Source organism: Colossoma macropomum, unplaced genomic scaffold (genome assembly GCF_904425465.1).
Source record: "Colossoma macropomum unplaced genomic scaffold, Colossoma_macropomum, whole genome shotgun sequence".
Taxonomy (NCBI): Eukaryota; Metazoa; Chordata; class Actinopteri; order Characiformes; family Serrasalmidae; genus Colossoma; species Colossoma macropomum.
In genome coordinates this window covers 28,242,499-28,259,606 of record NW_023494801.1, presented here as the reverse complement: position 1 = coordinate 28,259,606, position 17,108 = coordinate 28,242,499, and the positions used below count along the sequence as shown (strand labels likewise).

At 37.9% G+C, this 17,108-nt stretch overlaps 1 protein-coding gene across 1 annotated transcript in view; it reads right to left on the bottom strand.

Annotated features, from left to right (window-relative positions):
* Nucleotides 1-17,108, bottom strand: part of spata5 (spermatogenesis associated 5) — a 177,732-nt gene that overhangs the window by 111,793 nt on the left and 48,831 nt on the right. The window contains exons 12-14 of the mRNA XM_036589865.1: nt 8,927-8,980; nt 8,757-8,836; nt 767-893 (exon numbers count right to left, since the gene is read on the bottom strand). Coding sequence (XP_036445758.1) covers nt 767-893; nt 8,757-8,836; nt 8,927-8,980 — 261 coding nt within the window. The remainder of the gene's footprint in view (nt 1-766; nt 894-8,756; nt 8,837-8,926; nt 8,981-17,108) is intronic.

The window sequence follows — 17,108 nt, the reverse complement described above, 5'->3', positions numbered from 1 at the left end:
ACTTGAAAAGAAACAACTTACCTCGTCTGTGAGAAAAACTATGTGTAACAGTGTAGTGTGTACTAGGGAGTACTCAAGATCGTGCAGTGTATTACAGTCCCTCACCTTGTTGATCAAGTTTGTTGAGCACAAAATGATATTCAAGAATGCACTTGAATGAAGCACACTTGAAAAAAAGCACCCTAATTAGCCATTCAAGTCCCGTTAGTGAAAGAATATCGCTGCTGTCAGAACAAAACCTTGTACCTTCATTTCTGTCGTTTTTCAGTTTTTGACATAATTTCAAAATAACTGTTGGCCTTTATATTGTATGGAAATTTCATGATGAACAGAACAGAAAAAATGGCCCAAAATGATTTTGAAAAAGTCTGGTTCCATAGACTTACATTAAAAGTAAAGTAAATTTTTCCTTCACCTGTAAAGTTACCACGTTGCAGATAAAAGGTTTTGTTCTGTTAATGCAAAAAATGTGTGTTTTGGTGTAGCGTCATTTAAAATGAAGTAAGCTTGAAAAAAAAGAAGTATCTATCTTGTTGATCATGTCTAAATACGTATGACAGCATAATGCACTATAATGAAGTACACATACAGTAGTGCCTTTGTCATTCATGTCATTTGGTTAGTAAAAAAGCATCGCACACCTGCACAAAGTGCACTAGAATAAAGTGCACTTGAGAAGAAGCACTTGTCTTTGTCAATCATGCCTAGTGAGCATAAGGTATGTAGTATGTAACAGCATAGTGTGCATAAGAGCAAAGCACCCTACCTTGTCGATCATGTCCGGTCTGTTGGTTGCAGCAAGAACAGTGACGTCTTTAAGCTGCTCAATTCCATCCATCTCCGTTAGCAACTGGGCTAACACACGGTCACCTACACCACTGGACCGGGACGAGCTACAAAATACAAAATAAATAAAATATGCTATAAATATCATATAATAAAAACAATAATAGTGGTGTAAAAATACCACAGCTGTACAGAGATACCGGTGCACCACAATGGGGCTTTATGAACAGGACTCCATATTCCACGCTGTGCACTTCTGCATAGTGTACAACTGAGTTGGATGAATCTGGCTCATTTTAGCAAATCTTGTGCCCTAAATAAGCTTACAGAACTTAAAACTGGCCATTTGTTTTGCTGATTTCTCTGTGCATTTCACTATAGTTAGACTGACCTGGTAATGAGGACAAACTGGACACTGAAAATTCAAATTCTGGGAAATAATAATAATAATAATGTGCGTATTTGCTGATCCCTTGCCCAATATTTTAGACTAATTTCACTAAGTGAATGTGCATTTGTTCTGTAGTTTCTGCAGAAAGCTTTTGCAATTCTTCACATCCAGCCAGGCTCCATCCATCAATCTCAGCACGCAACAGCACAACTGATGAAATATGAGTGAGTGCACTGTACTCAGCAGCAGATCAATCTATCTCTAACACATACACGCACACAGACACACACACACACACACACACACACACACACACACACACACACCTATAGCCACACACACACAAACAAGCCTATAATTGTATGCAACAGATGGGGCACTCCTTGCCAAATTACATATTTTGTTGATTTCAGAAATGAAAAGAAGTAAATGACCTTTTAAAAAAAAAATCTGCAAATATTAATGCACAATTATTATTATTTTTTTATTAACCTGTAGCGTGTGCAAACGTTTGGACAACCTAATACAGTGGTGCTTGAAAGTTTGTGAACTCTTCAGAATTTTCTATATTTCTGCAAAAAGTTGGCCTAAAACTTCATTAGCTTTCCACACAAGTCCTAACAGTAGATAAAGAGAACCAAATTAAACAAATGAGACAAAAAGATTAGACTTGGTCATTTATTTATTGAAGAAAATGATCCAATATTTTACATCTGTGAGTGGCAAAAGTATGTGAACCTTTAGGATTAGCAGACAATTTGAAGGTAAAATTAGAGTCAGGTGTCAATCAATGGGATGGCAATCAGGTGTGAGTGACCACCCTGTTTTATTTAAAGAACAGGGATCTATCTTAACAGGGGATCTTCACAATGCATGTTTCTGGAAGAGTATCATGGCATGAACAAAGGAGATTTCTGATGACCTCAGAAGAAGAGTTGTTGATGCTCATCAGGCTGGAAAAGGTTACAAAACCATCTCTAAAGAGTTTGGACTCCACCAATCCACAGTCATACAGACTGATGGAAGAAAGTCAAGACCGCTGTTAGGCTCCCCAGGAGCGATCGACCAACAAAGATCACACCTATAGCAAGGCGTGTAACAGTCTGGAGGTCACAAAGGAACCCAGGCTACTGTTCATGTTCATGAGTCCGCCATAAGGAGAACACAAAACAACCATGGTGTGCATGGCAGGTTTGCACGGAAAAAGCCGCTCTGCTCCAAAAAGAAAACACTGCTGCCTGTTTGCGGTTTGCTAAAGATCACATGGACAAGCTTGAAGGGAAATTAATCTTTTTGGTTTACATGAGAAACGTTATGTTTGGAGAAAGGAAAACACTGCATTCCAGCATAAAAACCTTATCCCATCTGTGAAACACGGTGGTGGTAGCATCATGGTTTGGGCCTGTTTGGCTCCATCTGTGCCAGGACGGCTTGCCATCATTGATGGAACAATGAACTCTGAATTATAACAGCAAATTCTAAAGGAAAATATCAGGACATCTGTCTGTGAGTTGAAACTCAAGAGAACGTGGGTCATACAGCAAAACAACAACTCTAAGCACACAAGTCGTTCTACCAAAAAGTAATTAAAAGGAAACAAAGTTAATGTTTTGGAATGGCCAAGTCAAAGTCCTGATCTTAATCTTATAGAAAGGTTGTGAAAGGACCTGAAGCAGGCAGTTCATGGGAGGAAACCCACCGACATAACAGAGTTGAAGTTGTTTTGTATGGAGGAATTGGCTAAAATTACACCAAGCCGATGTGCAGGACTAATCAACAGTTACCAGAAACGTTTAGTCGCAGTTATTGCTGCACAAGGGGGTCACACCAGGTACTGAAAGCAAAGGTTCTTATACTTTTGTCACTCACAGATCTGTAATATTGGATCATTTTCCTCAATAAACAAATGACCAAGTCTAATCTTTTAGTCTCATTTGTTTAATTTGGTTCTCTTTATCTACTATTAGGACTTGTGTGAAAATCTGATGAAGTTTTAGGTCAAATTTATGCAGAAATAGAGCAATTCTGAAGGGTTCACAAACTTTCAAGCACCACTGTAGGTCAGTATTTTTGACGGATATCACAGCTTGCAAATGCTTTTGTAGTCAGCTAAAAGTCTGTCTACTCTTTTTTTAGGAATTTTCAGTGGATTCTAAGGCATATTTTGGATCAGTGTCCTGTTGTTAAGACTCTTTTCAGTTTCTCGACTAAGTGTCCCATTTGCTTCCAAAATCTGCCAATATTTGGTGGAATTCCTTTCTTCCCCCTATCCTGTGCCACTGGCTACCACACAGCCCCAAAGCATAATAGATCCATCTCATACTTAACAGTTGGCAAGGTGTTCTTATCATCAAATGCTGCTCCTTATTTTTCTCCAAATATACTACTGGAGATTGTGGCCAAAGAGTTCTATTTTTACTTCAACAGTCCCCAGCACTTGTTTCCAAAACGCCTCCGGCTTACCTAGACGTTGTTTTGTGTACATCAGACACTGACTTTTGTAATGCGGTCGCTGGTAAGATTTTCTTCTGCTGACACATGCAGATCATGTTTGTGCAAGCAAAGCTGTACAGCTAAGTGGTGCACTACCGCACCTGTGTCAGCCAAACCTTCCTGCTGGTCCTTTGCTGATATAGGGGGTGTTTTGCTTTGCCTTTCTGACCAGCATACATGTAGTTCTATCTGAAAGTTTTCTTGGTTGCTTGACTGTCACAGTTTCGCTTAACTGCTATTTCATAATGACATGGAAACTGTGATCTGGAAACACTGATATTTTTTTATAGCCTTTCCCGGCTTTGTAGTCATCAACTGGCTTCATTTTCAGATTCTCAGCCAGCTGCTTAGAGGAGCTCATGGTTTATTGGAAGTACAAAATTTGAAGAGTCAGAATTTATTATGTTCTGGAATTGCCCTTTTTTTAACAGCTTACTGTAGAGGTTTTTTTGTTTTTATTTTCACTTCAAAAATATAAACAAATATGTAATTTGGCTAGGGTGACCAAACTGGAACTAGCCTATGTTTGAAATTAAGTACAGTAAGTGCAACCGGCCATTGAGAAAGGGAAAAACTAGATGTTTTGCTAATAAATTTGCTCAGTCTTGTAACACCAGCGCTAGAACCTAAAAAAGTAAGACCCCACATTCATTATAGCCAACGTCCATTTTTCCATTTTTATTTTTCGTTCCCAGTGGACTATCCTCTCTTACAGCTGAATATCAAATTTAGTTACAATGCTCATCCCTATTATAAACAACAAAGTCCTAATCTTGCTGAACTGTGACCAATAAGGTGGCAAATGAACCCAAAGAAGGAAAGAAAGGTTGATAATGAAAGAGTGGACAAATAAATTCATCCCTACATCTGTCTCGCAGGTCAATTCTCAAAATGAAGACTGACTCAGCAGAAAATGTGAGTAAGAGCAAGAGTGTGCAAGTATGTGTGTATGGGAGACACAGTGTGTGTGTGTGTGTGTGTGTGTTTATGTAAAGTCTGAAGCCAACGAAAGCCATAAAATGTGTGTTTATTAGTTTGGCCCAGTACTTGCTTTAATTAATAAAGTGACTAGTGCATCAATGTGCTGACAGGAACTCTCTCTCTCTCTCTCTCTCTCTCTCTCTCTCTCTCTCTCTCTCGTCGACAGGCTACTGCAGTGTCAGCCATATTCATGGCTGAATTTAAGATGATCTCAAAGCGCAGTATATCTGAGCAGGAATGACCGGGCAGACTATTTTCCCAGTTTATTTCCAGTAAAAGTCGAAAACATTCTCACAAATTTCTTTGAAAAACAAAAAGCAAGTCTAAGAAAATGACATTATATTTACTTGTTGAGGCTCCTGTGTAATTCTCTGTTAAATATGTTTTCTGCCTTTTTTCCTTTATACTGAAAATGAACATTTTTTATACGATGGTTTTGACTGGAAATTAAACACATGAAAAGCTGGTACTCTCTCGATTTACTTATACCAAGATTGACTGGAAGTTTTAAACATTGATCATCCAAACATCAACACTGCATTCTGTAACTGCAGAACAGGATTAGTGACCACTCGCGCACACACTTGCGCGCACACACACTTTGGACAGGAAGTATGCCCCATTCCATTCTCTCCTCCATCTGTCTCCACGGAAACAAAGACATGCTTGTGTGTGTCTCTAGAGCACAGATGTTCCTCTGTGTGTGTGTCTGTGTGTGAGAGTGTATGTGACTGAACATTTGTAAGAGTTTGTGTTTGTGCTGAAGAAATTAGTGGAAAACCTTCATTTCAAAGTTTATTTGTATTCATTTATTTAAAACATGAATCGATAACCCCTAAAGAATTCATATAAAAGTCAGTGTTTTATATTAACCTGTAGCCGGTTCACTGGGTATAAGGTGTTTGTGTCTGAAACTGGTGCACTGAGTACTAGAATTTATATCTGGTTTGTTGTATATACGGGGTTCATTCTGCAATTTGTTTTTTTGTGTATAAGGGGTTTGAATCTCAAACTGGTTTGTTGCTTATATGGCATTTATATCTGAAACTGGGGTTTATCTCTGAAACTGGTTTATTGTGTATATAGGGATTCATATCTGAAACTGGGATTTATCTCTGAAACTGGTTCATTGTGTATAGGGGTTTATATCTGAAACTGGGGTTTATCTCTAAAACTGGTTCATTGTGTATAGGGGTTTATATCTGAAACTGGGGTTAATCTCTGAAACTGGTCCATTGTGTATTAAAGGATATATATCTGAAACTGGGGTTAATCTCTGAAACTGGTTCATTGTGAATAAAGGGATTTATATCTGAAACTGGGGTTAATCTCTGAAACTGGTTCATTGTGTATAGGGGTTTATATCTGAAACTGGGGTTAATCTCTGAAACTGGTCCATTGTGTATTAAAGGATATATATCTGAAACAGGGGTTAATCTCTGAAACCGGTTCATTGTGAATAAAGGGATTTATATCTGAAACTGGGGTTAATCTCTGAAACTGGTTCATTGTGTATAGGGGTTTATATCTGAAACTGGGGTTAATCTCTGAAACTGGTCCATTGTGTATTAAAGGATATATATCTGAAACTGGGGTTAATCTCTGAAACTGGTTCATTGTGTATAAAGGGATTTATATCTGAAACTGGGGTTAATCTCTGAAACTGGTTCATTGTGTATTAAAGGATATATATCTGAAACTGGGGTTAATCTCTGAAACTGGTTCATTGTGTATAGGGGTTTATATCTGAAACTGGGGTTAATCTCTGAAACTGGTTCATTGTGTATTAAAGGGATTTATATCTGAAACTGGGGTTAATCTCTGAAACTGGTCCATTGTGTATTAAAGGATATATATCTGAAACTGGGGTTTACCTCTGAAACTGGTTCATTGTGTATAGGGGTTTATATCTGAAACTGGGGTTAATCTCTGAAACTGGTTCATTGTGTATTAAAGGGATTTATATCTGAAACTGGGGTTAATCTCTGAAACTGGTCCATTGTGTATTAAAGGATATATATCTGAAACTGGGGTTTACCTCTGAAACTGGTTCATTGTGTATAAAGGGATTTATATCTGAAACTGGGGTTAATCTCTGAAACTGGTTCATTGTGTATAAAGGGATTTATATCTGAAACTTGGGTTTATCTCTAAAACTGGTTCATTGTGAATAAAGGGATTTATATCTGAAACTGGGGTTTATCTCTAAAACTGGTTCATTGTGTATAAAGGAATTTATATCTGAAACTGGGGTTTACCTCTAAAACTGGTTCATTGTGTATAAAGGTGTTTATATCTGAAACAGGTTTGTTGTGTATAAGGGGTTTATATCTGAAACTGGTTCATGTTATATAGCAGTTTATATCTGAAACTAGTTCATTGCGTACTAGAATTTGTATTTGGTTTGCTGTATACAAGGAGTTAATTCTGGAATTTGTTTTTGTGTATAAGGGGTTTGAATCTCAATCTGGTTAGTTGCATATAACGGATTTACATCTGAAACTGGTGTTTATCTCTCAAACTGGTTCATTGTGTATAGAGGTTTATATCTGAAACAGGTTTGTTGTGTATAAGGGGTTCATAATCGAAACTAGTTTGTTGTGTACAAGAGGTTCATATCTAAACTGTTTTGTTGTGTATAGGGTTTTTCAAAACTTTTGTTTTCTGCGTGAGTGAGTAATATTTGTGTATGTAAGAGGTTTATATCTAAAACAGACTCACTGTGTATAAAGGGTTCAATATCTGAAGCTAATATCTACGTGTATGAAGGGCACATATCTGAAACTTGTTTGTTGTGTATAAGGTGTTCATATCTAAAATTGGTTTCTTATGTATAAAGCGTTTATGTTTGAAACTGATTTCTTGTGCATAAGCACATATATCTGAAACTCGTTTGTTGTGTATAAGGGGTTCATATTCAAAACTAGTTTGCTTTGTATAAGAGGTTCATATCTGAAACTGTTTTGTTGTGTATAGGGTTTTTAAAACCATTTTTTGTGCATAAGAGTAATATTTGTGCATAAGGGGTTTATATCTGAAACTGATTCACTGTGTATAAGGGGTTCAAGATCTGAAGCTGTTTTTTATGTGCATAAAGGGTTCATATCTGAAACTCGTTTGTTGTGTATAAAGGGGTCATATCTGAAATTGGTTTCTTGCGTATAAGGCGTTTATGTTTGAAACTGATTTCTTGTGTATAATCACTTATATGTGAAACGAGTTTGTTCTGTATATGGAGTGTGTATCTGAAACTGGTTCACTGCAAATGAAGGGTTTACATTTGAAACCGGTTTCACTGTGGATAAGGGCTTTATATCTGAAACTTTATATCTAAAGGGGTTATATCTGTAACTGGTTTGTTGTGTATAAGGAGGTTCCCATCTGAAACTGGTTTGCTGTGTATAAGAACTTTGTATCTGAAACTGGTTAATTGTTTATGAGGAGCTCTTTTCTGAAACCGGTTTGTTGTGTGTAAAGAGTTTGTATCAGAAACTGGTTAATAGTTTATGAGGGGTTCGTATCTGAAAGAGGTTTGTTGTTTTTAAGGGCTTTATATCTGAAACTGGTTTGTCATGTCCAAGGGTCTATACCTGAAACTGGTTTCTTATGTATAAGGGCTTCATGTCTGAAACTGGTTTGTTGTATATAAAGGTTTATTTCTAAAACTGGTTTGCTGTATACAAGGAGTTTATGCGTGTGTATTTGTTAAGTTGTAATATCTGAACTGGTTTGTTGTGTGTACTTGGTTTACATATTGACCTGGTTTGTTAAGTTTAATTTCAGAAATATGTTTTATTTCTGAAATTGGTTTTTAAAGGATTATTTCTTGTAAAGTTACACCGAAAAGAGGTTTGTTATGTGTAAGTAACGAGTTTACAGATGGAATTGATCTACTATGATTAAAGGGTTTACATATGGAACTGATCTGTTGTGTGTAAGGGAAGTTCTGTAAATTTGTTACACCTAAAACAGATTTGTTGCATGCAATGGGTTTACATATGGAACTGGTTTGCTCTGTTAAAGGGGTTTATATTAAAAACCTGTTGTGTGTTGTGTGTAAACCTGTAAGGAGTTCAATTTAAGAACAGAAAGCTGAACATCCTACCTGCTCCTCTCTACAGCCAGAGCATCAATCTCATCAAAGAACACAATAGAGGGAGCCACTGCCCTCGCTTTCCGGAAAACCTACCGTCAAAACACACACAGGATTAATCAGCATTTACCCAAACACATGCACACGCAGGGTTACACAAACACACACACACACACACTCACCTCCCGAACAGCCCGCTCAGACTCTCCCACATATTTACTCAGTAACTCAGGACCCTGCAACACAGGAAGAAAAAAATAACCACAAAAGACTCATGTAAAGCTCTTCAGTTAAAGACATCATGCACTATTCTGCTGAAGAATGTGAATGGCCAGAAGTGAAGGCCAAATCCAGATTTTACTCCAGTGATATGATGCAGTTAGTCCACTTCTGACAGCCCAGAGACACTGTGAGGCTCCAGCAGGCCCTGGAGTTCCTCAGCAATCAGCAATCAGCACAGCAGCGGTTAAAGAGGGAGGATAATACACACACACACACACACACACAGCTGGCAGAGAGGGAGACGCTTACATCAACAGGAAGAGAGGAGATAAAAGAGAGGAGGAAAATAAAAACACCAGCCGGCAGGGAGTGAGAGAGAGAGAGAGAGAGGGAGAGAGAGAGAGAGAGAGGGAGAGAGAGAGGGAGAGAAAGAGAGGGAGAGAGACAGACAGAGACAGAAACAGGGACAGAGACAGAAAGATAGATAGATAGATAGATAGATAGACAGACAGACAGATAGATAGACAGACAGACAAACCGATAAAAGAAAAAATAAAGATAGAGAGAAAGAGCAAGATAGGAGCAACAGACAGACAGACAGACAGAGAGATAGATAGATAGATAGATAGATAGATAGATAGATAGATAGAAGAAAAAATAAAGATAGACAGAGAGGAAGAGAGGAATGGATGGGATAGAAAAAAAATGGCGCAAGAAAGAGCAAGAGAGGAATTTCACAAAGAAGGAAAAAAGTGATGAATAATGGGAAAGAAAGAAAGAGAAGGAAACAGAGAGAGACAAAAGGATGAGAAAGAACATGAAAGGAAGGGAGAAAGAGTAAGGTAAGAAGGAAAGAAAGAAAGAAAGAAGGAAAGAAAAGAGAAAGACAAAAAGAAAGAGAAACAGAGGAATGGATGCGAGAAAGCAAGACGGGAGTAAAAGAAGAAGAAAAAAGATAGATAATGGGAAAGAAAGAAAGAAAGGGAAAAAGAGAAAAAAGGAGAAGAGAAAAAGAAAGGGAAAAAGAAAGAGTAAGACAGGTAAGAAAGAAAGAAAGAAAGAAAGAAAGAAAGAAGAGAGAGAGAGAGAGGAATGGATGGGATAGAAAAAGAAAGGGAGCAAGAAAAAGCAAGACAAGAGTAAAAGAGAAAGAAAAAGATAGACAATGGGAAAGAAAGAAAGAAAGAAAGAAAGACAAAAGGAGGAGACAGAAAAAAAGGAGAGAGAGAAAGAGTAGGACAAGTGAGAAAGAAAGAAAGAGAAAGAAAGAAAGAAAGAAAGAAAGAAAGAAAGAAAGACAAAAGGAGGAGACAGAAAAAAAGGAGAGAGAGAAAGAGTAGGACAAGTGAGAAAGAAAGAAAGAGAAAGAAAGAAAGAAAGAAAGAAAGAAAGAAAGAAAGAAGAAGCAAGACAGGCAGGAGAGGAGAGACAGGATCTCACAACAAGAATATACAAATATATATAACATACAAATACTCTCTCTCTCTCTCTCTCTCTCTCTCTCTCAGTTTTCAGCACACCTCACCTCACACACTTCAGACAGAGACTCACAGTCTCCACACACACTAACACACACCTCTCAACCCACACTTCAAATAGAGACCCACGTCTCCCCACCACAAACACACCTCTCAACTCACACAGACGTGCACAGACATGACCCACACACACACACACACACACACACACACTTAAATCAGCCGCGCTCAGTCTCCAGCTCCTCAAGCCCCCCAAAACCCCCACGTTCTGATTTTAGAAGCTGCCACTTCTTCAGTTTAGCTTTTATTTACCACATTTCCTGAGTGTTTCCTAAGTGAGGATCAACGTCCAGTTATATGAATGGCACAATTATCCACAGTCAGTCATTCAGCTGTGAAGTGAGCAAATCAAGCCAGTATTTAAGTATTTAATCTCTTTCCAAATATTTCTGTTCATTAAGATTTGCTCCTTCATTGTGGATTATTTGCTTGTTTCCAGGCTCAGTTAACCATGTAACCACATAACAAGCCCAGTATGATCATTTATCCGTTAATTTACTTATATATTTTGCACTAATCATGATGCAATAATCAATTTACTGCAACTAGAAGTGGGCATCATGACTGTATGGTGTCGCACTGTGATAAGTTATGTCACAATAAGTACATCATGGGCATCATCAGTGCTGAATGAACACTGTACAACCGCATGTAAATTATTATTTTTTGTACAGCAATAACGTAGACACTGTGGACTTTATTATTTACATATTAAAATAAATGTTGAATTAAATATTTAAATTTCAACATTTAACTCAGCTTTTGTGCCCATCTGTCAGGAGATTGCAAGTTCGAATTGCGGCGATGCCATGACCGAAACAGTCAGTAACTATCAGTGACATTTTCATTTTTGATACAAACAACACTGCAAATCATCAGTATCGACCAATATTATCTGCAAACCAATATATCTGTTCAGCTCTAGCAAAGAAATCATTTGTACTGGACTAACTTACCTCAAGCTGCAATTTGCTATACAAGCGGTGAGGAAATCAGAGTATTTTGCACTGTTTGTATGTTGTGTTATCTGCACATATTTGCATTCCTGTATAACGGTAATGACATATATATATATACATATATATATATATATATATATATATATATATATATATATATCAGGGCTGTCAACGTTAATGCGTTAACGATCACGATTAATCTGGAAGCCTTAATGTTATTTTTTTTATTGTTTTAACGCAAATTAATCATTACACCAAGTTTGACCCCAAGTTCCTCCCATAATTCCCGCACAGGTTTACTGAAAGGTCTAACAGATAACGCGATGACTGAGGAAACATCCCCTGGTGTGCTGAACAGCAAGTTTCATTTAAAAAAGTTTTCAGATGGAAGTTTAGATAAAACTAAAGTTCACGATTAATTCATTTTTTTAATCAACTGACTGAACGGACCAATTGACGGATGAAGCAGTACATCACCCACTACTAACAGGGATGCACTGAAATCTGGCTACTGAAAATGAGACTTTCAGATGAAAATTCTGACCAAAAAAGAAACTAAAAAGGTCTGCAGCAAAGTGTCAAAGTCTGGAAAAAGGTCTAAACCAAGGTCCATGTTTTTGTTACACTGCATAAATTTGATCTGGTTAGTTTTGGTTTCACATACAATCATCACATACGTGGGTTGCATCTCCCTGTACCTGACACTGATTGGTCTGTAGAGGAGCAATTCGGCAGACAGCCTTTTCCGTTTGAATGGAGAAAAATGCACATTCCCTCTCCCATCATCTCTGAAAATAACGTGTACAATAAGGCATTGTCAAGTTGACTTTTGACCTTTTCGTCACACCAAGTTTATTACAATGTTACGTCTCCTCTCCCTGTGTCCTACCATGACTCATTTTTACTCCTCTTCCTGTTCTTTTTCTTCTTCTAGTGTTTAATGGGTGATGATAGTCTGCCTCAACCTATTGTAACTGGTCAAAAAGTCAGAACCATTCAAAAAAAAGTTTTCACACTGCAATAAAAAACAAACCATGCTTCAGTTTGATCCGGACCGAGACCACCTCTTTTGCTCGAACCAAATTTTGGTCCTTTATTCTGGACCACAGTCCGAGGCACCTTTCAAACCTGCTATTTTGGTTCGGTCCAAACTGAAACGTCCGAAGGTTGCAGGCCAAACAAGCTAGCCATGAAAGCACCCAAAGACTTTATAAATGATTTTAATGATAATGAAAATGAAAATGAGAATATTATGTACAAACGGTTCCTTTCGCTCTACTGTGCTGGTCAGTGGAGATGTGTTCAAACAGCTTGAGCTGCAGTAGATAAACAGAGAAAATGTTGGCAGGATGGAACTATTTCACAGTTTCTATGGGGGACATTAGGTAAGAGATTATAGCTTCTGTTCATGTCAAGTATCAAAAGGAGGTACGAAGCCCAAGAACTTCTCCTGTGCAGGTTTGATAGCACTTCAACCACGATATCCTGCTCAATATGCAGAACACAGCAAAACAACAGAAGTGAAAAGCAAAGTCCTCGAGCCTCCTGTAGCCACATTATTGAATTTATGAAAAATTTACAAACAACAAAGCAAACGTGCGACATGAAACAAAAAAAAAGGAATAATTTTTCATGGATTTTGTGGTATTACATACAGTCATACGCAAAATTTGGGTATCCCTGGTCAACTTGTTTTGTTGAAGCAAAAATAGGTCCACATCCTCTAAAGAGAACATAGTGTGTCCCAAAAAAACTGACATCATTTCGCAGTCTAATAACATAGCCAATTCTCCCTCAAATGATCTCAAATTTTAACAAAAAGTGTAAAAACTAACCAAGTTTAATTTTTAATGTTTTTTTTTTTTTCAGGTTGAAGAATGGCGGTCACTAGAAATGAAAAGGCATTTTGTGTGTTAGAATATGCTCGAACACAGTCAAACAAGAGTGTGCAGCGTGCAGGGCAAAGGGATCTGGACGACCACCAGTATCGGAAAATATTACATTTGTGAAGCTTCGTGAAATCGGTTATAAAATCTACATACCTCTGAATTTCTTGTTCGACTTTTGATAAATAAACCTTGTATTTCATTTCGTTTGCCCTGGACATGTAGTTACTCAGATACTGACATCTCAAATGATGTCAATTTTTTTGGGACACGCTGTACATTTCTGCACATTTTGCTGTGTATTTACTGAAGTGGAAAATAACATATAAAATGGGACCTGTGCAAAAGTTAAGACACATTTTACATTTTAATTCACATTATGTTAAAAAATGTCATATTTAAGTTAAGCTATTAACTTATTAACTTTTTCACTATACTTTGACCAGCAGTGTTTAAACCTTTGCACAAAACTGTATATGTAGCAGTACTTAACCAGAATTTCATACAATTGTAACCATAAATTGGAGGAAACGGTGGCTGATGTGGAAATTTTTATACACATCTGCCGAAAAAGTTACATAAACTTTTTTAAAATGTACAAATTCAGACTAAACCTGTTTAGTGCCGATCATATTTTTAAGCAATCATCTGTCATAATATGATGAGGAGTCTTCAAAGCTCTGCACACGCCTCTACTGTAATAACAATAGTATGTCTATTTTTTTGCTTTCAGTTTTTGGCCTAGTGCTCAGCCAATGGTCATCAACAGTCACCAACAGAGTGTTCACATGGACGCTCTACAATCTAGCATTGACGTCTGTGCTTTGGTGGAGATGCTGATGTTGATGCTTTTGGATCACCCAGCCCTGATTGTTTCGGTCTCAGAATTAATTGCTTTTAGTGAGACGCTCACTGTATCAGGAGACACTGGACTCACCAGTCTAAACAAAAAACCTCAAACACTGCCCACTCAGTGTCCGCTACTGCTCGCCTGTCACTCACAAACACAGCCTGTTTCCTGTTTGCTACCGGTCGCCTCGTTCATCAAAGACATCGCATAAAGCTGTCACTGGGCAACCGTGCACACACACACACGCACACACACACACACAGTTTCTGTCAGTGAGCTGCCACACCCGACGACAGCTATCAAAATAATACTCACTCTTTTATACACCCACCCAGACACAGAGACACAAACAGACACTCCCCTCCCTCTGTGCTGATCAATCTTAGTCAGGCTCGGACAGCGCAGCAGGGGGCCATCGGAAGTTTCAGCCGTGTGTGTGTGTACGTGATGAATGAAGACGACAAACACTAGAGGTCAAAAGAGCAGGACTGAACTACTGTCAATCGCATCGATGAGGCAGGGAGGGAAGTGAAGAAAGAAAGAGAAAAAGGACAACAAGGAAAGACGAACTGCTCATCTCTCTCGGGCCCTCAGCTCATCTTGGTCTCACGCCTGAAAATGAAACACAGTTTCAAGGATTTAGATTCAAATAAAAACAATGATTCTAAACCCAGTGAAAATCCACTGCCCATCAAAAGCTGCAAATCTTCATTTGCTTGGTTTGGCCTGGTCTTCTCACTGTTCTGTGCTCAGAATGTGTAAACGTTTCATAGTCTGCAACGTTTTAGCTACAACCACCAAACTTGGCACAAACACCGATCATCTACGGGAACAGTGCACGTGTTTTTCGGACCGATCGGATGTATGGCTTCCAGACAGCGTTCATCCAGAGGCCCCCCCACAACAACCCTCACATTATACACAAAAGCTGCATTCGGAATTGTCCACTTGTTAACTCCTTCACTTGTTAACTGATTCACATTTACGCTATAGTGGACTGATTAGGAAACGAGTATGGAGCGATCAAAAGACTCTGAACACTACATTCAGAAGCACTACTTCATAAAAAAGCGTCAGGCATTTGTATGATGTGTTCCTTATGAACTGTTATAGATTTTACTAAATACTAGCTGAAATTAAGATGTTTACACTCCAAGCTGAAGATAAATGATTAACAGTGAGTCATGTAAAAGTTTGCAACACAGTATTTTAACGGTTGCCCTTTTAATGCTTTCCAAAGTAAAAATGTTCCCTGTGCCCATTTTGCTGCTCACTGTTGAAGTATTACGTAAATAGCAGACAAACTGTTTGTCATTTAGTTTTTTAGCTCTCCTCAACAATCTTTCAGCATTTGTACGTGTAGAAGACCTTTCATTTTCTCATTTATCTCCAGAACATTTTACAATGAAATGCTTAGGTGAAGCTCATAATTTCTGCTGAGTTTAAGAGAAATAATTAAGAAACTGAGCATCCAAGATGCCTTATTTTTTCTAAGAAAATGTGATCTTGAGAAAGACATTTCTCCTTTGGGAACTACTGTTACCTAAAAATCTAAGCATGCAGCCCTGAAGGTGGACATTTTGGTGGAAAGATGTCGTTATATATAACGACAAGTAAAGTAAAATTACGTAAAATTGATATCAACTTTTGTATATAAAAATGGTGTCTTGCTCCCCCTGCTGTCTGGGCGCATGTATTCCTGCTCTAAGGATATGCGTATCACTCCACACTCTTATAGCGCCTTCTTCTTCTACTTCAGTAAGACAGTGTTGCATTATGCATTCATTGTCTGTACGCTAAAATTTGTGACGCCTGATGTGTTTTTAATAGTGCACTATTTTTGTAATAGGGAGCGAGTCCGAATGCAGCAGAACTCACATACATACAGACTAACACACAGTAAATAAAGAGTTGTCACATACTGATACACACAGGAGCAATAACTGATAGCAGTAATAATAAACAGCAATTACACAGTAGTTAGAGTTATTACAGAGTAATAAACTAAATATACACAACAAATGCTCATACACAGTACAAACACACACACCTTGCAACCCTCTTACCATAGCAACAGCCTAGCAACACTTTAGCAATCACCTGGGATTCCAGAGCAATGGCCTAGCAACACCATACCAACCACCTGGGATATCATAGCAATGACGTAATGATACCTTAGCAACCACAAGAGATCACACACAATGGGCTAGCAACACCTTAGCAACCACATGGATGATATAGCAACAACCTAGCAACACTTCAGCAGGCATCTAGCAACCATGTAGCAACACCTTAGCAACCACCTGGGATACCACAGCAATAGCAGTTCATTCAACTTCCCCTTCTAGTTTTTTCTTGCTATTTTCAGGGAAGTATGAAAAAAATCAGGAATTCACTGATGATTCACTGCATGAATTATATTATATATAATATGCCAATATCCTATATAATAAACATTTAAAAAATATCTGACAAAGCAGAAAAGGCTAATCCTACTGATGTTGTGAAAAAGTTCTAGCTGCTGGGACAAAGTTAGCTGTCACAATTCCAATGCCAGAGACAACAGTGACTGGTTGTCAACTGCGAAAGTCTGCAAATTCAAAAGAAGGACAGATAAAGTAGTATTACGTTTTCGCATTTTCCAAAAATGTATTCATTTTCCAAAAATTGTGCAAGATGTCATCAGTCATACAGCATTGGAATGAATTTACTGACACCTGAATGAACTGCATAAATAAATTGTACTGGGTGTGATAAGGCCTTTAGGCTTTAAGTTGAAATATTTATTAAGTTACATATAAAGTAATTTATAGTTAAAATAAATTACAGTTACAGTGTTAAACCCAGTGTGGGAAAGTGAATGTATGCCACCATTAGCTTGATGGTTACGTAACACAGCAAATGTCATG